Here is a 22,482-nt window from a genome sequence, read left to right on the forward strand (position 1 = left end):
TTAGGATAACAATATTTGGTAAAAGTAAGGTCATGGTAGTAATGATTTCAAATACTAACTAATATCTGAGCATGATACTAATTTAGTATGTTTCTTTCTTAATTAAAAACTGTAACACCCGAAACGTTTCGGGTATTACATTTTTATTTATATGTCGATAATGTGTGTATATTGCTTGGAGAAGTCAAAAAGTATTACTGTGAGGGTCCTTCGACCTCCCACTAGCGCTGGCGTCGGAAAAGGAGTCATATATTTCTATTTAAGACATTTTTGAAATGTCGACTTAACACTAAAATTAAGGTATTGCTAAAAAGTCTCGATATTTGACATTTCCATTAAATATCGTAATTAGAAATTAAAGTAATGCTATATCAAGCCAAAAACAATAGAAAAAGCTATATTCTGAGGAAAAATTAAACTTGAACTTTGTATATTTTTTAAGAAAAGCTGCTTCGTAATTTCAAACCAGAATTCGCTCTATTTGTGTTTATTTGTTGTACTCCTTATTTTGTAGTACCTAGAGACTAATAAAACACCGATTTTATCGATAAAACGCGTTGCATTTTCGTACTCGTAACACCCGAAACAGAACCATTGTAACACCCGAAACAAAGAAAAAATTTATAAAAAAATAGTAAAACGTTTTATGTAACAGTGATTGTATGTTACATGGTTTGTAAATTTCATACTTTAGAAGTCCTGTAAGTTTTAGGTATGATTCCTTAAGAAAATTCGCTAAATTTCGAGTAAACGCAGCAACAGTCAGAACATAGAGGCAAAATCTCGTAACGCCCGAAACGCACACTTTTCGACTCATATTTTCGTTATCCTACATTCTAAGCTGTACAAACTTTATTATTTAGATAAAACAACTAAAAACGGACAGATTAAGGCACTAATATTATTAAAATACTATTTCAAAATACAAGAAATTCTTGAATATGTGTGTGGGTGTTTCTCTGCTATTTGGAAAATCGTCCATACAAGACTGTCCTGAAGTAATTTTATTAATTGTTGAGAAATTTTGCTAATGAAATTCAGGGCAATAGTAATTTAAATACATATCTAAAAAAGCCCACACATTTTCCCCTTAGTTTTTGAGTTATTGGCGATTTTTCGCAAAACTGCGACAGGGGACTGTTGTAACCACCCAGGGGAATGTTTTATGGACAAAAACAATTAGTATTTTTCTTTAAGTAAACAAACTCTTTATTTTTCTTTGCCATTATAAAAATATGTAAGTTTTTGAAACAAAAAATATTATTATTAAAACAAATATTACTAATTTATAATGACTTTTCTTAAGCCTAATAACAGTAGCATTAAATTTAACGAACAATTAAGTTTTAAGACTTAAATTGTATGACACTAAAGTCAATCTTTATAATAATCAAAAATGTAGTATCCTGCCTTTTAAAACAGAACCAAAAAAATACAAAAAGTAATAAACAAAAAACATTATTACTGCTAATTTTTGTTTTTTGACCCCGTTTCTGGTGAATGTAATATTGAAACGCTATTCTTGTTATTTCGTGTTGGGTCAGATGATCTTAAAGGCGCCTGATGTTCTTCTGCGAAATCTTCTGAATCAAATGTAGGTATTTTCTCTTCCGAAATTATTTGTTCATTATCATCATAATCATTTCAGCCATAGGACGTCCACTGCTGAACATAGGCCTCCCTCAAAGACTTCCATGTTGATCGATTCGTAGCGGCCTGCGTCCAGCGCCTTCCTACTACCTTTATAATGTCGTCGGTCCACCTTGTGTACCGTAAAACGCAGCGTGGGACGTCCACGCGGCCTCCACTACAGAACCTTGCTGCCGATGGGCCATCAGTTCTGCGTACTATGTGCCTTCCTATTGCCACTTCAGCTTGCTAATCCGTCGGGCTATGTCACCGACTTTAGTTCGTTTACGGATCTCCTCATTTCTGATTCGATCTCGTAAAGAAACACAAATTATTTGTTATGTCTTCATGACTTTCTTTTTTGCACGAAACTTAGCACAGTGCTCCCTCCAAACCTTTTTTACAGCCTTATGCTCACGACAACTCATATCTTTAACTGATTTTAATTAAAGTTTTACTTTTTTCTTCTTTTTTTCAATTTTTCTTGTAGGGTAATGTTTCAAGTCGATGATATCATAATTGCACAGCTATACGTTTTTGTTCTAGAAATTCTTCTCATGTTTCGCGTAGCTTCTTTTTCAGTGAAATTTTGAGATAATACCTACTAAAAAGACGTTATTTTAGTGGTCAAAACCTAGGAAAACAGTAGTATGAACAGTCCCCTGTGGTATGAACAGTACCCTGTGCTATGAAATGACAGGGGAATGTTCGCCAGGGGAATGTTATTTTTACGTGAATACTTCATAAAACAATATCATTTAAAAACATTAAAATAAACGCAACTTATGTGGCTACATACTAGAAGATTAATTAATTTAAACAAATTGTCGTTATTAAAACTCTTAAAATAGTAAAAAAAAGGCTCACCAGGGGAATGTTTTCACTGACTTCCGAGACGCGTGGTTCACCAGATGACGCAGTAGTAGCATTAAACAAAATAGCGGCTGGCCACTAGCTACACAACTGAACAACCTTAACACCTATTGCGTTCCGTTTCGCGATCTAAGTGCTTTGCGCCAAAACTAAATATGACTTTAAATCGGTTTTAAAATTTTAACAGGGGAATGTTTTAATAATTTGAGGACAGCATTCTCAGAAGGATATTTTGATTAAAATTATATTGTAAACATTGTTTGTGATGTAATAAGATGCTAACTGTTATTGTTAATGTATTTGGATATTTTTTTTTCAAATATCAACAGCAATATAATAAACATTTGTAACAATATGTGTAATTCTGGAAAAGGGACGTACCAGGGGACTGTGATTTGAAACGTTTGAGGTTATTTATTCGAATATTCTATGATTAAATTACTAAATATGCTATGTCATGCGAAGAATACCTAATTCTATGTCGGTATTGATACAAAAACCTGAGAAATTTTAAGGTTTACTACATAAATTTAGCTTGGGACAGCGATTTTCCATTTAGTGGAGAAATGCCCGTGTACGAACGTAACACCCGAAACGATGGAATGACCCAACCAATTTTGCTAGGTATTGCTCGTTTCTATATTTTAACATGTAAATTCTTGTTACACTTTACCAATTTCTTGTGAACTTTAACAGTTCTGACGCGGGCACAGATGGCCATCAGAAGTCAAAGGTCATAAGCTGATGACTCTTTATCCGACTTATTTATACATAATTATAAATATTAGCCTACTAGCTTTTGCCCGCGGCTTCACCCGCGTGAAATTTAGTGTCACAGATCGGCATAAATTATAGCCTATAATGTTAATCTGGGTTACAAACAATAATACTGTAAAGTTTCAACAAAATCCGTTCAGTAGTTTTTGCGTGAAAGAGTAACAAACATTCAGACATCCAAACTTTCGCATTTATAATATTAGTAAGATAATAAATAAAAATACCAGTAGCATCAATAGTAGTTTAAAGTCCCGCCTTCTGTCGGCAAACACATCATCTTATCAACCCATTCACATCTCTACCATTCGATTATTGAAATGTGAGCGAGAATCGACCCGCTCACACAAATGGCTCGATATCACTCATTACGCATTCATCGAACTTGTTCTGCGATAAGATGCGCAGGCGCCGCTCGGTTGTAAAGGCTCTATTTGGATTCCAACTGGAAACTTTAGCAAAGCTATGAAGATTTTATTGCGAAAATCTTTATGTAAAATACTATGGGTAGTATAATGACTTCATTTTAATTTATTTAGGCTAAGTTTTAGTAAGTAAGTAGAAAAGTGTTAAGTATTGCTCATATGAAACCTTTTTAAGTCTTCTGACTTCAACCACGCCGGAACAGTAAGGTAAACGTCATCTACCCCCATCCAACACTCTGGCAGGATTAAAGGGGGCAGACGGGAATAATCCAATTTAAAGTATGCCTTCACTTTGTTGGGACTTGTCTACGACCTATTCCAGGCAATCGAAACATGATGCTCCTGCATTAGTCTGTTTTACCAGCTAAGGGCTCAGCCTCCATTAAGACTTCACCAATATCATGATGTCATTTGTCGGTCCAACCAGCAGAGTAAACACTCGACATTGGCGAAACCAGTGTGCTTCAAATACGCTCAATTGAGGTCACTAAAAATACTAATAATAATAAACTATGACAGAATGGTGACAAAATTATCAATTTTTTAATCAGTCCCTCATTACGCAACCGAAACCTGTCCGTGCCACGCAAGCGCCGCGCCATATACGGCGCGCGCGCAACCGTACCACCATGCCGTTCATTCATTAGTTTTTTGTTCGCTATCATTGCTATGGTATTCGGGAGCCTTATTCTGGTTCGATTTACATATTGGCAGTATGTATTGTGTGCGTTACCTCAGCGACATGGTGACAAATGTCGCTGCTTGACCATGGAAAGGCACAAATATAAGCTACCTATTGAGATGTCTGTAAATCTGGCTAAGGCTAATAGGTAAAAATCATGTCGCTGCAGTAACGTTTTCAAGCATTACTGCACAAAAAACATCTTAGTTACTGCAGCGCAATCTTATTTTCTTTAATTATTCCGAAACCTTATTGGGCACAAATGCAAGATTCTCGGCACATTTACAGGATAAAATATAAGGCACTAACTTTTAAATACAGGCACATCTTGATCAGCGTCACCATGTCGCTGAGGTAACGCACACGTATGTATTAATAATTGATTCAGATCTATAAGATAAGTCAAGCTCCCTAATTGTAGAGCGAAGGTTAAGTTACGTGAGACTATGCAATGGTGTTAGTAGAGCCACAGAACAAATAAATATGTAGAGTTTTATATGGTTTTACCAAAGATAATATTTCATCAATGTAGGCTATAATAGCTCAGGGTGTCTTGTCGACTAGTAGTCCTTGACTTGGACAATGTGCTCATTCTTTTCGAAGTAACAATGCTCCCCATGAGATTTGCACTCCAACGGTAGCTGTGCTAATCGCAGACCACCATAGTAACTCTAGTATTTGATTGTGTCGTCTCAGTAAATGGTTATTTGTGTAGTCCAACAAGTATGTCGGCCGTTTGGTGGTGTAGTGATTCGAAACGGACTACTATTCCGGAGGTTGCGAGTTTGATTCCCGCAAAGTACAAAAGTTTGTGTGCATGAACATATTTGTTTGTATTGAACTGGGTGTTTTCTATGTATAATATGTATGTATTAAAAAAATTTATTTTAAGTATGTTTATATTCGTTGTCTAGTACCCATAGTACAAGCTTTGCTTAGTTTGGGACTTGAAGCGCAGTGTAAAATGTCCAAGGATATTTTAGTTATCTAGTCAAAAATCTGTACATAACCCAATTTATTACTATGGGTCCGAATTAGAAATCAACGCTCAATCAAAGTTTATTTTAATCTCAGTTATAGATTAAGTACGAGTATATTCTGTGATTTTTCTAAATACCTATTGAAGTTCAACCAATCAACTCTAAATTATGTTTAAGATTGAATCGAGTTAAGTTTCGTTCTGTAATACAGACCTATAGGTCTTCCACCAGCATTTCCTGTGTATTCTTTCCGATTCCTCTGGTACATAACCGTAACAGCCAAAGCCACAAGCCACCACTAGTTATTGATATAAGGAAACATTGAATAAGGCCGCCTGATTCACGTTCAATGAGCACTCTTAATTTCGTTCCAATGAACTTATTCGCCATCAGCTGTTCCCAACTCGTTCTGTTGGTGACTCACCGGGTATAAGTCTTTGTCCTTTTATTGCTGGTACTGTACATTTTAATCCTGGTATTGTCTGGCCTTTTTAAGGCGAAGTAAAGACAAGTCGTGGAATAAATTTAATTTTTCATGGTCAAATAAAACACATGTTTTTATTAGCACTCAAAGGTTTGTATGAAGACACTAGCGGTCGCCCGCGACTTCGTACGCGTGGATCCCGTTTTACCCTCTTAGGGGTGGAGTTTCGTAAAATCCTTTCTTAGCGGATGCCTACGTCATAAAATCTACCTGCATGCCAAATTTCAGCCCGATCCGTCCTGTGGATCGGGCTGTGCGTTGATAGATCAATATGCCAGTCAGTCAGTCAGTCACCTTTGAGTTATATCATTTAGATGATAACAAACGTCTTTGACCAAAGAAACTAATTATCTGAAGTTATTATGACTTCGCCGTTAGGTCATGTCAATAAATAATTAGTGCACTAACAACTTTAAGTTGAGATAGGACTTGGGAAAAGTGGTCACGTGTTTATACAAACCGTTTATTATTTACACATAAAAATAACTAATAATAATCTGGAAAGTTATTGTTTTACATGGTTGATTAAGATGATTTACGATCAAACAAAAATAAAGGGAATTATATCAAATTGATATATTTTCGTGATGAAGTTAAGAAAATTACTTTAGAAGTATGCAAGAATCGTATCTTTATTCGACCGATTTGAATTTACCGTGTGTTAGACTAGCAATTTTGTAGAAAAATAGACCAATCTTAAAGCTTTTAACATCAGCAGTCGTATTACAACCTTTTATAAATCCAGCTTGTTTCCAGGCAGTTCAGTTTACGGCCAAAAACTGCCTTGTTCTTTTTCGTATTATGACGTCCGTTAATCTCACTGGGATCATCCTGGATAAATTGTCTATGGCCGGTTTAGACTGGCATGGAGGTGACGTTCGGAAATCGACCTAACGAAATACCGGTTCCTTACCGATTCAATAATTTGTGTATTAAACATATTTTTTCGTACAAAACTGGTGTAAATAAATAATTATTATTGAATAGACATAGAATAAACATGAAATTAATTAATATCTATTCAGATTCGTTAGCAAACGCTTAGAAAAAATATATTGACGGCTGCTATACAAAGCACTATACTTATTTCTGAACGATACGACACGTGTATTTTGCTGAGCCCGCAAAAAACAAATATAAACATGTTCGTAGTCATTAAACCAAAACTTTTAAGATTGAAATGGAATGTAATACTTAATGTATGATGCTGTAAGATTTGTGTGCTATTCTTGGGTTCGGAACCCTATGGTGTTTATGAAGAACCGAATGTGTGATTGTCCATAGTAACGTAAATACTTGTGTAAATACTGAGGGCCTTTGTAGGGTCTTGATACTTATACCTTTGTTTTTAATGCTTAACTTAGGTGGAATAGAAATAACAGTGTACTTGTTATTATGCCGGATGACCCATCACGGTTTGAGGAGAATGTTCGTGTGTACAAGTGACACGAATACTTATTATTGTGTGGTGTTACTTGATTGCGTTGCATCGACGACGTAATTAATTTGTGTTGCTAAGCAAACTTTTATGGAATTTTATTGAGAATGGCGTAAGTAATTATTTCTGTTTTTACTTGGGTTTTTGCCTATCTCTCAAGTGATGAATTCGAAGCCCTTGCGAGCTCAGCCACAACACAATAATATGCGGTCTCAATTTTTTGCACCAATCGTGAACTAATTGTTTACTTACTAAACCTTTACTACAAACGTTTTATTAAGTGCATTTCATCAATAGCAAAGGGTCACAGAGGTCTCCAAGTTGCCTTCGAAGTTTAGCATCATTTTCAAGAATTTAGAAAATTACAAACTCGTCATACATGTTTATATTACCCTATTATTCGTTTTTGAGTCATGTTATAACGTAAAACTCTGTAAAATTAGTATAAAACAGAAAACTATATCAAAACAAGTCACAAAAAGTTGATCAAAGACGACGAAAACTGAATGGCTTAATTGAAACGAATTTTGACAACTAATCAAGGCTACAAACGTCAAATTGACCGTCGTAATACGAAAATTCCAGCCAACTTCCAGTCAGAAGTCAGTCAAGTGTCACGTGACCGCTGCCTGGCTGGCCATAAGGGATCATAATACGGAAACGCAAGGCAGTTTAGTTTAAGGCGTACACTGACTGGAATTAAGAGGTCGTAATAGGCCTGCAGGTAGGTATAAATTCTCCTCCCATTTTTTTTTTCAGTCAAATCCACCGTAGTGTGTTACCTTACCACAGAATATTTATGTACTACGTAGTGTTACTGCCAAAATGTTCCGCTAACCTTTCCAACTTTCCATCCATTTTCCAAGACTGTGACATTTAGCGTCCTTCAGCCATCAGTTCGGCAGACGAGGCGAGGGCGCGGCGTTGTCTTGGGCGGGCCTGCCTAATCGCCAGGGGTGACATTACGAAAGAGTTGAAAAAAATAAACCTTATTCCTGGGGTATTAGGGAAACTGCTTTTGTTTTAGACTGTACTTGTGCTGCCAATGTAAAAGATACTTAATAAGAAGTATACATAGGGTTCAAGTTTGGAAAACTGGTTGCTGTTTTTGGACTACTCGAGTTGCCAGTGGAAAAGAAGACTTAAAACGTATGAATACAGTACCAGTTTGTTTTTTATGATAGGGAACTGTCTAATTGTTGACCTTTTAGCGTTATGAATTGTTTTGTTTTCGTTTGTTCATCCATTATGGCAAATGCGCATAATTTGACACCCGAAAGGGCGCTCTACATTCTTGAAGACAGCTTTTTTTATTCGATTACTACCAAAGCTTTAAAGAAAGTAAAAGAAAGAAGTTCTAATCGTACTGAATCTCCGAAGCACAGTCATAATAAAATTCTTTTCGACAATGAGGTTAAACCAAGCTTGCAAGGTCCTTAAAACGAAACTGGGAAAGTGCACGATATTTATCAATTTGTGATTGCGTATCGGATCTTTGAGATAATCCAATTGTATAACCACTAAAATACAGAGGTATTCGTAAATAAAATAAATAAATAAAAATCATTTATTGTTTCCCACAACCAAAATTTAAGTTACAATAAAAATTAAAACTAGAGTAATTCGTATTCGTAATGGAATTCCTTTCGTTTCGTTCAAAAACAATGCAAAAATACAACTTCTACTGTCTGAAAACATGTCTGAATTCTGAAAGCACTGCAAACTTTGATCGCCATTGCCAAAACCTCAAAGCTCGGGTTTTAATTGCAGAAACTGCTTTTGCTGTATGCCAGAAATGTGGCTTTTGTTTGGAATTCTTTGCAAATGCCTCCAGCAAAACGTTTGTTTGATGCTATTCCAATTCCAATTATAATGCTTGTAACTAAAAGTTAATGACTTTTTCCTGTGATGCATCAGTACGTTTTATTATGTTGGTTAAAAAGTCACGGATTTATCTGTTATTCTACATTTATCTTTGACCCAAATTTTGACACGCATCACATTTCCGTCTCCACTAAATTACTAGATCCTTCATCATGATGTCATCGACATAAAACCAGCTTTATGACTCTATCATATTGATGTGAAAGTATGTTTGATTTGCCAATATTTGCATCGATGTGGATCCCTAACAGCGTTTCCAGACGTCCCGATTTTGGCGGGACGTCCCGATTTTTAAATCAAATTGAAATGTCCCGCGCGGGACAGGCTCGGTCCCGCTTTTCGGAGAGAGACACTCACTTCACCAGACTATTGTTTGAAACGCCATAATGTATTATTCTAAAGAATAAAACTTTTTTAATTTTTTTCTTTTTTTATTCTAAAGACGAATTTAACGATAGAGTAAATCTGATTTAAAATATAATTTTTTTGTTAAAATACATTTTCTATGGCTACTTTTGCTATCTATTGTCACGTAAACGTAATTTTAAGTCAAATAAAAAGATAAATATTTGAAAACCTTTGATTATATACGTTTTTTTACTATGTCCCGCTTCTGACGGAAGAATCCCGCTATTTTCACTCAAAAAGTACCAAAGTCCCGACTTGGTGAAAAAAAAAACTGGCAACGCTGATCCCGAACGAACTGGAAAAAGATATGTGTACAACTTATACGACAATAAGAAACTTAAAAAAAAGGCTTCTTTGAAAAGCAAAGGAAGGCAAAGGATTGACCCAAAGTCAAATTAAAAACGTAACCTATGTGCTATAATTTGAAAATAAACTATCTCTAGACAACGAATTTCTCGAGCGATTGCAAGAAACTAAAAAAGTAAATTCGAGGTACAGACGCGGAACATCAACCCTTTATGTCATAGTAGTAATAGGTGCTATTCTGCAACTAAACTGTACAGTCTGATATGCTATTGTCCATAAATTATAGAAAACATGTCAGCTCCATCCTAATACGTGCAAATCCACGTCCCATTCAAATGCTTCGGCCATATGGTCGCCGCCCACGGCAACAAGCGACGTAGGTGAAAAGGCCGTCGAGAAGTACTTGTCGTTTCGTAAATGGAAAAATGTATTGCTTCATACCGACTTTATTAGATGCTTTACCTTTGGTAGAGCGCAATATATATTTGCAAAAGTCGGAACCATTCAAATCAGAGAGTTGTAGTCAAATCAAAGTAAAAAAACTTGTCTAATGAACTGGTTAGAAGCTGGCTACCACCATCTTCTAAGTCTGTCGCCAGAATAACAATGTTAACAGCATCGTTGTGTTTCGGAAGTTTGAGGTAAGATAGCCAGTTCCTCTTTGGTTGAAGATTCCGAGTGAAACGCGCTTCCGCCTTCAGCCTGATCATCACTTTCCATCTCGTGAGATGTAGGCCAAGTCCTCCCTTGTTGGTAAAAAACATGACTATAGTATTCCAAAACAATCGTTTTAACTTCATGTCACAATCATCAGACCAGCCCTACTTTCTATTTGAAGACACTTTGTAGAGCTAGAAAATTTTATCACAAGGTATATTATTATCTGTTGTAGTATGTAAGCTTTTACATGTAAACATACATTAAATAACATATCTGTTATGTATTAGAGTTCATCTTATCTCTTGTTATATTTTATCTCGACGCCAATTTACTTATCGAAGGATAACGAGAAACCTTTACGTACAGACGACAGCATATCAACCCAAACAATGTTTGTATCTTATAAGGTTGTATTAGGGGCTATTTTCCAACGAATATGTATAGTCTGACGTGCTGCTGTCATACTACCAGTATGACTTCATTTCCGAAGGGAAAAGTCGTAAAACGTTTACATTGTTGTGATGTCATTATGTCACATAAATCCTTCAGATTGACTTTGGAAGCAGTTAAGGCTTTTATGTTTACCTTATAAGTGTCGCTGTCATACCAAAAAGCAATATTTAAATTAACAAGAAGAAAGAAAAAGATTGCCTCCCGAAAACACTGAGTAAGCTATTATAATTTTTTGGAGTTTTCCTTGGAAATCCCGATTAAGACTATTATTATTATTATCTCTATATTTTCTCTATAATGTAAGTCAAACATAGATTCAAGCCAGTGTTTGTTTGAATTTCACTATTTGGACCAATCACAAGTAAAACCAGTAAAACTTTTTTCTTATCCACAACGAGAAAGCTCTTAGCTTAGATGATCTCACTTAATTCCAAAGAATAAAGAAAGATTTTATCCATACTTGAATGTTATTTTTCACGATAGGTCTTTACCAGAACGCCAACAAATACTGTTGATATAAAAGCTGTCCTAATAAAGATCTAAGTTACTACATATTTTCACATAAGTCTGAATTCCCATTACAGATATTATTGAGTTCCAGAAATATTTATTACGTAGGCACTCCAGAAGATCTAAGCTGGCTGTATACGACCTTGCGCTCCGGCCGTGACCTAAAACCTAGGCCTGGAGGTCTACTCCGAAACGCTGTTCACGTAGTTTCGGATCTATCTGTCACCGTCGCTCATACCGGCTTCTCACTTGCGTGAAAGGGATGGCAACATTCGAAATTTCGAATAACGTTTTTCGGAGTAATTCCCCTGGCTCGTACATAATATTAAGTTATGAGCTTGGAGCTACATTATCTGAGAATTTCATAAAAGGAAAAACGAAATGAGAAACGAGGGTTTAGGACTTATTTTGTAGGTTTTAATGGTTAAGGTCAAATGCTAAGGTCAAGATTTACAATAAGCAATTCACATAGCAAGTTTATGTAATAACACTACATTAACTTTTTATACGGCTTATAAACAACAGAGAAAGAGCAACATTGTATTTTAAAACCTCGGTTCAAAAATAACATCTCACGTTTAACCCGATTTTTTTAAAGTTATTGAAAGTTTACTTTACACATGTCTTATGAGTAAGATATCGATGAAATCGACTGTAAAAGTCAAATCAACTGTCTCAGTGATCTCTCCAATTCTCCATTATTTCAGATAGGTTATAAAAAATAACCCTGGGCCATAGAAAGTTCTGTGGTTCGTCAGAGCGACTTGAATCATTTCATTTCATGAAAGCATTTGAAAATAAACCTCATGTTCATTACCACCTGCCGTAAACGAACGGAAACAAACGATTGCGAAACTCCAACGTAACAGTTCCATTTTTAAATTAACCCTCCGTGTACGAGGTGACTAAAAGTTACGTCCCGTACCAGGTGGGGTATGACATACCCCAATATACAAAGTGATAAAATTTTCATTGAACATTTTTTTAGGTGGAATTTAATATTGATTATTTACGTATGCTAATTAGGTGTAAGAAAAGCTCTGAGCTGAAAATGTGTATTATAACATTTTTATCATAAAATAACAAAAAGACACAATTTCCGTTGTTCTTGTAATTGAGGAATCAGTTTCTTATGTATAATTTTTAATTAGTGCCTTTAATTATGACAACCGTTTTATTTAACAAAGTACAAGATATTTACTTATAATTTAAAAGTAAATTAAAAACTGGAAGGGTATAAATTTATTTTGATTATCGGTTTTCAATTTATTACAATTCTGATGAAAGAAAATGAGTAAGCTCAATGCATAAAATGGGAGCGTAACAATTTTATTTATTTATAAAAAATGGTGTTTCATTTCAGTAGCACATAAATTGTATCACCAAGTATAAATTGTAGCCCATAAGTGTATGTTCACATACATCTTCGGATCTCAGTACTAAACTTCCAGGTTCGCACTAAAAGTCATCTCATTTGACTAAGTGCTTGAAAATTTCAGATTCCGTGAAAATTACGAAAAATATTATTTGTATTGAATTTTATTCAATTAACAAAGCTAAAAATATATAAATTATACCAAAACTGTTAAATTATTTTTTAACTTTTTTAACAACGTCCCGTACCAGGTGGGGTGTGTGACACCCACACGCACTTTAAAGGCATGTAACTCAGTTGGTAGTCACCGCTGGACTGATTTTGCAGCGCTGATCGAAGCAGCAGCGCCATAATTCCAGCTACTGAGAAATTCAAATTCAGCACTTGCAAATTTTTAAAATTATGGCGATTTTTAAAGGCCTGGGGTGTGTCACACCCCACCTCGTACAGCGAGGGTTAAGGCGCGAACTGAGAGCTTGGCAGCTAGTGATGGGCATTTACCGATAGACTTATGAGAACTGACTTGCTAGCAGGGATGTTATGAATATCCGTAACCGTAACCGAAAGCGGTATAATATTATTCCTATATCCGTAACCGTATCCATAACCGAAACTACATATCCATAACATCCCTACTTGCTAGTTGCTCTACCTATAGCGCAACATTAAGCTGAAGATCCTGCACACAGGAGTTGGAGCGAAGGGAACGAGAGGTGGGAATAATCCTGTACCCATGCCCATAACGGAGATGCTCTTGGCCTCCATCTCACCCGAAGGAAAGGGATGATCAGGCCGAAGCTGATAGCAATATGAATAAGAAGTCGAAACTTAAAATTCCAAGTTCACTCTCTCAATGTAAACACATTGATCTTATTTACTGAGTAACCAAAGGTGAAGGGATGAATCAGTTATTCTAGCGATCATGAGTAATTTTCAGCTTAAATTAGCAGTTGCACAGTCACAATTAATTATAACACCAGCGTTTTCAATAAATCATCGATCTTTTAGCCGCCCGAAGTTTGAACGACAATAGAAGCGAATTTATTTTTAATCGTTATGATCGCAGCACTAAATGGCAACAAACAACCGGCCAGTAACAATCGTGAGTCAGCGCGCGAAAATAGATATATTTCAATAATAACATGTGGCAACACTTTTATAGCGTGACCGAATGCCTTTTTACGAGGATTGTCTTTGAAGACTTGATGACCTTAGTTAATAGGAATTTGGTAAGTAAACAACTGATAGAGTACATTAATCAAAGCATGCTGTGTCTTTAAAATGTTAGACTGCTGCAAGATGAAGAGTTCAAGTTTGAATTAATTCAATGTCAAATGTCCTATAATTCTTGACTTATCATAGAAATTACGAGCCAGATACCTGAAGCACCCTGAAGAAAGAAAATAACATCACATGGGATGACATAGAATGTTTTGGTATGTATTTTAAATTTTAATAGTGTACTCATTGTTGAAAAGATAAAATAAATAAATAAATAAATAAATAAATGTGCTTAAATATGCCTAAGTGGTGTTGTATGAATTTGGTGGTTTAGTTTAGTTACATCTTTAAAATATTTCAACAATACCAGTAAAACCACCTGGATATTTTCAGCTGGAATCATCTTAATTAGCATCTAAGAAAGTTCCAAACTAGCCAGATTAACACAGTCGTCTACAACGGCTCATGTCTTAACTCAAGGCTAGTCCTCACAAAACATGGGATATACCAGCCAAAAATTGGTTCACTACTTACTTAGCCTCAACAAAGTCGGAATCGGAAAGTCTATTCTATAGATAGCCCGATAAGTCAATAAAGCCGAGTCCAGCGGGGATACCATCAAACATTCATTGCTGCACATTCGCAGCTCGAAATAACTGCAACGGTATTCGCAGACTACTCATCTATGTAGGCAGAGCATCAAATAAAATACTATGGTGTCCATTAACCAAGGCATTTTCAAAGCAATCAAGCGATTTTAAATTTTTAAAGGCAGCAGGAAGGCGCTGAATATTGGCTGCTATCAACAGGTCGATCCGGAAATCTTTGGGGGAGGCCTATGTTCAGCAGTGGACGTCCTGTGGCTGAAATGACGATGATGATGAAGCAATTTTAGCTCTAAAAATCTCTTACAGTTTATCAAGAAAGTTACATGGGGATATTATTCAAATTAATTAAAATAATGTTCCTTTTTTCTAAATTTGATTTGATTTGAAGTAAATCCCAAACCAAACGTGCCACAATCAAACAATCGACATTGCAACACCATAAACATCCTCCTAATTTAAGTATTCCACCCGCATCCATATACAGATTACAGATGCATCTGTCAAGCTTACATTCGACAGCCAGCCGCATTCGCTTCGCTTTTACAATCACTTTCACGCGCTCTAGCTTTCATCCACTGTTTCGACTTGATTAAATTTCATGTGAATGACTTCTTAACTCGCAACGTAAATAATATTGTCCATGACTCATTGCAGCTATTTGCCCGACTGCGCCAGGAGGGTTTTTAAAAGATAGCACTCTACCTAGCAGCATTAGACTCGCCGTAGACTCGACTTTTAGTCGGGCGATAGTTTAGTCGGCTTCCAATTTGTATGAGGAATTCTTCCAATTTGTTCCTCGTAATACGGCGCCATTCCTCGCGGACTGCAGCTTTCCGGGTACTTTCGCTAACCGAGCACTTAGTTGCGGCCTTGATCTGGTCAGTCCATCTCATTGGTGATCTACCACGTGGTCTGGTGCCCCTCAACTTTTCCCTGCAATACGAGACGCTCGCGCTCTATGGAGTCATTACTGCGCCGAAAGGGGGCCCTCAAATAAGTTTGGGAACCAATATTCTAACTTGTTCATACTGATTACCAGTTAGACTATCGGCAAAAAGCCTACCTGGGAAGGGACATACCTAAATAAAAATACGGCGTCTATAGAGATTAGCGTCCTGCAAACATGCACTAACTATATCAGGCCCTGCCCTTTTGAAAATTATCAGATGGCGAACTAAATTAATTGCCCTACCAAGAAACAACATCAAAGAAAAGTGGACGTCAGCTAAACCAACGCCGTGATCTTAGCTTGTTTATGCTGTTGATGTATTGAATAGACTTGGAAACAATTAATGTTAGTAGCTTATTTATAGCAGTAGTTCCAGGGTGTTTAGATGAAGTCGATAAAAATGCTAATTTATTCGTTTCTATCAAGCAAGTGCAAATCACGATACGTTGATGTTAGAATTAATTTTAATTCTTTGGAGATAAGTCAGGTATTTTTTGGCAGCGATGGAAATTACTACAGGAAGTAGAGACACGCTTAGTTAAGAGCACAGCCACGTCGCTGTTTTCAGTGGGAGTGTCTAGGTCTAGACAACTAGCCATCAACCAAATTCTACTGTTGGGCAAAACCTCATTCAACTCCCCTTCATGTGTAGGGGGAACAACTTGTCCAGTTCTCATGTCATGATGATAAGTAGAGCAGACTTGAAGTTACATCTTCACTGCATCCATACTTACCCCCTTACTAATAAAAAGTTATACAGTTGTTGAACACTGTTTTAAAATGGTATTTCCATACTAAGTCACTTTAAAACACTGTTCAACGAGTGTGCAGTGTAAGTTTTATAGTAAGGGGGTTACAATATTGCCATTTCCAATTTTTTCTTGGGAGCTCTTCCTTCTTCTCTAGCTTCTTTAATGCATGCAGGTTTCGAATGCAGTCGGTCTAGATTATAATTTTAAAATTGCTTCAATTGGCAAGGTCTGTCCCACTCGTAATTTTGTCATCATAAGTGATGGGTCACATTCATTAATCAACATTCGTCATAAAAACGTAGTTGATGTGACCTTTAGATGTCTTATAATACGACCTATCTGTTTTCCATTTTACAAAATTTGAGACCGATCATAACACTCAAAAATAAAACCTCCGTGAGGTGAACTTTGATATAGACATACAGGTCCGATTGTTCATTGTATGAAAAGAAATACAATTAGTACGTGCTTTAGAGGGCATTACGTGCTCAGATCCATATACCTGAAGAGAATCAAGACTCTTATTATAAGAAGCTACCAGGCTTAAGATTTTGGCAGCATTATCAAAGTTTGCATGCTAATAATTCACCACAGCACACTCCCGGAGTAAAATACTAATTTCTATTTTGTTTAACAACATGGGAACGAGATCCGTCCTGTAAACACACTGTGACCTTCCCAGTGTCGTAGGGCCGTCGATGTCGTCTTTAAAAATAGCAAGACATTTCACAACCAGGCGGATGCTGCGAGGCTGCCCACCTGCCCTAATTACCTAGCTATGTATAGAACTGTAGTCAATCTGATGGAACTGGGCTTTATCACTTTTAACTGAGATGAAGTGAATTAGTGTGCCATCGGAATATGTATAGCTTGCCCTACCACTACAACGGGATAACATAAATTATTGGGCTGAGAAGAAGTGGCGGAACAACTCAGTCACTTTTAGCTTAAGGATAGGGGATAGTGATGTATTTCATGAATCCATTTTTTGGTACAGACAAAGAATTTTTGCTGAGTGATAGAAGTCAAAATGCTGTGCTGCTGATGCAAGATAACTAATGAAAATGTTAGTATGTATTTGCAAACACGAAACTACAAAAATACTTGGGATCGTAGTGGTTTAGTTAGTTTAGATCAATCTTTCCCAAAGTGGGCGATAACGCCCCCTTGTGGGCGCTGCAGGCTTAAAGGGGGGCGGTAAGAGACCCAGAAAAAAAAATCGGGACGTTGTGTAAAGGCCTGGGAGGCGTCATCTACTAGGAGGACTCTTAGACACCGACTGAGCTCGACTCTTGACTATAAAAATGGGGGGCGCTAAAAAATATTTTATTCTCAAAGTGGGCAGTAGACTAAATAAGTTTGGGAACCGCTGGTTTGGATAGACGGAAACTTTTTCAGCTATTGCGGGAACCTACAGGGTACCTGGTGGTTCGTATTAATAACGAGTAGCCAATAAAACTCGATGAAAGCTTAGCGTCACAGCTTTCAAAATGGAACCGTGTGGGTTGATGGTAGCTCGCCAGTGTCAACTGACCATGTCCAATGGCAGTTAGTTCTACAGCATAACTCTCTATTGACCTTGCCTCAACATACACAACAGTGTGACCATTAGAGACAAATAATGGGCTGACGCTGAGCTTTAAAAACAATTGGGGTAAGCCAGTGGCGTAATTAATTGAATTACGAGACAGGAGCTTAAAAATGTTCGGAACTGCCAAAACAACTTACAGCAGTTTTAATAACTTGCGTGAATGAATCATATTTTATTTTCCTTAAAAATGAATGCGGTTCTGAGAATTTATGAGCAATTAAGGTCTCAATGCCAATTTTATAGAACTCTTATAATGACCTACAATAATTATGTCAATTTATAGTCATTGAGGACTTTGGCGTCAGCCCAAAACTCCGCCACAAGAATGGCGTTGTCAGTAGCCTTCATTAAATCTTCCTGCGTGCAGTTGTTTGGGCACGCATCATGTGCTTCGTCGACTGGGGAACAAAACCACACTTGCACTCCAAGTTTGAGCCATCCAATAATCCCCACCTGAACAGATTGTCCTTACTACGGCCGACCTGCGTCCGAAGTCTATTTAAAAACTTCCAGGTAGGCCAGGGGAGCTCATGTCCAGGCGGAGGACTTTTTCCATGTGATGTGAACACCCCTCTTTTAAACAATCACGTGAAAGCACATTAACAGAAAATACAATAGTTGCGTGTTTACCACCCATAGTATTCATTACACCCAGGAAAAACTACATTGGGTACAGTCAGGCTTACAGGAGCAGATACAATTCTATTTAGTTTTGAACCTTAGTTCCCAGTAATAAACTACCTACAAGGTGTGTAAAACACATTCACAAGTATCTTCCTGTACATTTAAGCAATATTTTCCCACATTACAGAGCATTACACTGTGACTAACGGCTGGCCGTGACACTGATGGTCCGCAGACTCGCGAGCCGCCAGTTTGCCAAACTTTAGTCACGGCTCACACGGCACTGGCACAGCCGGGATGGAACCGCCAGTCTTCCACCAACTTGGTTGCAGCAAACCAATAGCCCAATGGTGTCGGACTGGCCCTTTCAGCAGGGTACTCATCAAGCCGTGTAGCATGTAATGTATCAGCTCGCCATGTAGCTCGCGCGTGGTTCGCAGGGACATCTCAACGACCCGCCGAGTGGCGGTATCACTGCGAGCACAAAGGCGGCTAGCAGTAGGATCCAGGAGCTCGCAGCCAGATACGCGATGACCGTGGACGAGCCGTACTCACTTGAAGGTTGGTTACGTTACATGCTACCTTACGTGCTACATGGCAGGTGAGTACCCTGCCTTCGAGATCCGAGGAGCTCTGGTTCGAGCCCCATGTCAACAGAAACACACGTTTATCTTGTCACGGACACAGCCGGATTGTAACGGCCAGTATTCCGACTTGAGGCGACAACAGCTCTAAGCACACATGCTGCTTTTAGCTTCGGCGATCGGCGTTTTAGCCGCTTTTTCGCAGCAGCCACACATTCCATACCGCAAACTTAAAAACGCCAAACGCGGCGATTGAGTCGCTTTTCGGAAGCTCGAAGCAATGAAATGATTTATCAATTGGTAGCGCGACATAACACCGATCGCAAAATTTGCAATTATTCACCATGTTTGGCTACTGAGCTCCTGTGAAATGTAACTTAGGTTTGCCAGATAGTAAGATGGAAGTTTAAAACATGTGTTGACTCCAGGTGACACTTTAGTGTCCTTTGATCACCCATAGATAAAATCACCTAGGGTCGTAGCGTAGGCAGTGGACTTCTTATCCATGGGTAATCAAAGGACGCAAAAGTGTCACTTAGAATCCATTTTGATATTTTTGATTTTGATATTAGAAAATCTCTATCCAGTGTTCCGGATCAATTTCGAACACTTTATAAACCTGTCACCAATCACTCAAGACGTTGAACCCCAATAATCCCCGGTTCAGTTATCCCATTGTCCATTGTGCTTGGCATGACTTCATGTACGAATTATGTCTTCATTTCACGGTGAATGGCTTTTAATTAATAGCAGCATGGGTTCTTTAAGTGTCTTTATTTTATTTGATAATGTGACCCTAAAATATTTGGGGCCTGTTCTGTCAATAAAGGGAATAATTATTGTTATTTATTTAAATTGGTATCAAACAATAAGTAGGTACAATTTAAGTTTTAATTGATACAAAACCAACATTATACTGTTTACTTAACAATATAATATGTACCTAACATTATTCTACGGAAAAGAATGGGTAATCTCTTATTAATTTGACATTCTCCATTTTACAAAACTTTATTCAAGTAAAATTTTATTTTTAATGATTTCGTTTTATTTTTATTTATTTATTTTTAACTCCTTGAACCCTAAGTGGTCAAATGTGACAGTGGTAATAATTGTTTTCTATTGTTTCTTGATAAAATTGGTATTTGGAGGGGTAAGGACACCAACAACAAATCAATTTAAAAAATCAAATTCAAGTGCAACTAAGGTTGTGGTAATAGCTGTTATTATTTTGGTTTAAAATTATATCAGCATGGCAAATCCTATCCTGTTTCTACAAAGTGAAAGGTGGTTCAAGTAGGAGACAATAGTAAACAAAAAAGTGGGCCACATTTCTTGCTTCATAAAGTGTCTATTGTGAGAACTAACACTAATAATGGTGGAAAATATATCTGTATCACAAAGGTATACAATATGGTCCACATAGCGACTTAATAATATAATCTGGTTAGCAATTGTTTTATTTATCTAGGCTTTAAATCTATCTAGCCATCATAATAATAAGCATTAATAAAGAAGGGTATTGTTGGGAATTTACTAATATTAATAATATAATTAAAAAATGTGTCATAGCCTGTATAAAAAAAATACTTTTTGATAATTCCAATTGGAAAACTTTTCGACTAATCGCGTAAAGCCGTATGGCAAGAAACTTAGACCGAATTTATAGGATTTTTGGTGAGTCATTAAATATTCTAATGAAGTCAGTAACTAATTCATTAGCGTCAATGACATTCAGATAGGGGCTGGACACATCTTACGAGACAGGACTAAGAATAAGTGCAGTCAAATCAAGTTATGCCCTAGGAAAGGAGGCTTGCAAGGTTATCGCAAACGCCACGGCCGGCCGACTCCACCAAGTATGGTCATTTTACCTCGCCTTAACCCGCGGAAAGATGACATAATACCCGATAACGTAGCCAGCATCCACAGTAAACAATAATCCTAAAACCTCACACCTACACGAGAAAATTAGAACACCAAAAAGCTATAAATAATTGCGAACTTACCTGTTGAGCTACAGGCTCCAATATACTCTCAATGATCTTCGTGTGAAAGACCGGCATTTTGCTGGTTTATGCACCTATCTACATGAGATAATAAACACAAATAACACAGAAATCACACAAAAACCACAAAATAATAAATAACACAACCGAACAGTGAGAGACACAGAAAAATACTAACTGGATTAGAGTTGTGCCCACACTGTTCCTATAAGATACCTGTACAGCTGTGATAATGAATAAAAATACCTGTGAACTAGTCACAGTTATACAGTGTGAGTCACGTTAAAGTGTACATATGAAAATAGATGAAACCAGACCTATTTTTATCGACAAAAAAGAGGTCAAAAATTTTTTGAGATTTTTTTTTAATTTTTTATAGAATTTTTTTTCTTCCAATTACTTATTGTAAAGAAAACGTAATAACTTTTAAACTAAGCGGTATATCCTGATAAAATAAAAATAGTAATAATGCTAAATAACAGGCGATACTAAAAAAATATATAAAATATACAAAAAAGGCAAACAAATAATAAAAAATGGTACTTTTTGAAAAAAATCTGCTTTTAAATTCGTGTTTTTTTGGTTATTTGATAAATTTCTCCAAAAAATGCCCCTATTAACCGGTGGTTTTTATTACTTTTTATTATTCTCTATCGTATTACCTTTGTAAAACCAAAAATCACATGTCTCTATCCCTATCACAACATTTGCTATGATCGTTTGAACAAAGGCCTGCCACAACATATTCTCCGCTACAGGTAGAGACAATTTTAATTTTAACTTAAATGCTTATTTTACTTCGAAATCTTTTGTTTTTATTTGAAATCTAACTTGTCTTTATCAAAATCAAAAAAATCAAAATCAAAATAACGAAGCGTTGAATGGCGCGCCCCGAGAGGCTTAGTTCAAACGATCATTGCAAACGTTGTGATAGGGATAGAGACATGCGATTTTTGATTGTACGAAAGTAATACGATAGAGAATAATACAAAGTAATAAAAACCACCGGTTATAGGGGCATTTTTTGGAGAAATTTATCAAATAACCAAAAAAACACGAATTTAAAAGCAGATTTTTTTCAAAAAGTATCATTTTTTATTATTTGTTGGCCTTTTTTGTGTATTTTATGTATTTTTTTATTATCGCTTGTTATCTAGCATTATTATTGTTTTTATTTTATCAAGATATACCGCTTAGTTTAAAAGTTATTACGTTTTCTTTACAAAAAGTAATTGGAAGAAAAAAAATTCTATAAAAAAATAA

At 36.5% G+C, this 22,482-nt stretch overlaps 1 protein-coding gene across 1 annotated transcript in view; it reads right to left on the minus strand.

The window, feature by feature from the left end:
- LOC135084052 (vinculin) overlaps positions 1 to 21,401 on the minus strand; it is a 77,251-nt gene extending 55,850 nt beyond the window's left edge. Inside the window, exon 1 of the mRNA XM_063978795.1 lies at positions 21,220 to 21,401. Coding sequence (XP_063834865.1) covers positions 21,220 to 21,276 — 57 coding nt within the window. The 5' untranslated portion in view covers positions 21,277 to 21,401. The remainder of the gene's footprint in view (positions 1 to 21,219) is intronic.
- Between the last annotated feature and the right edge of the window lie 1,081 nt (positions 21,402 to 22,482).

Source organism: Ostrinia nubilalis, chromosome 25 (assembly GCF_963855985.1).
Source record: "Ostrinia nubilalis chromosome 25, ilOstNubi1.1, whole genome shotgun sequence".
Lineage (NCBI taxonomy): Eukaryota > Metazoa > Arthropoda > Insecta > Lepidoptera > Crambidae > Ostrinia > Ostrinia nubilalis.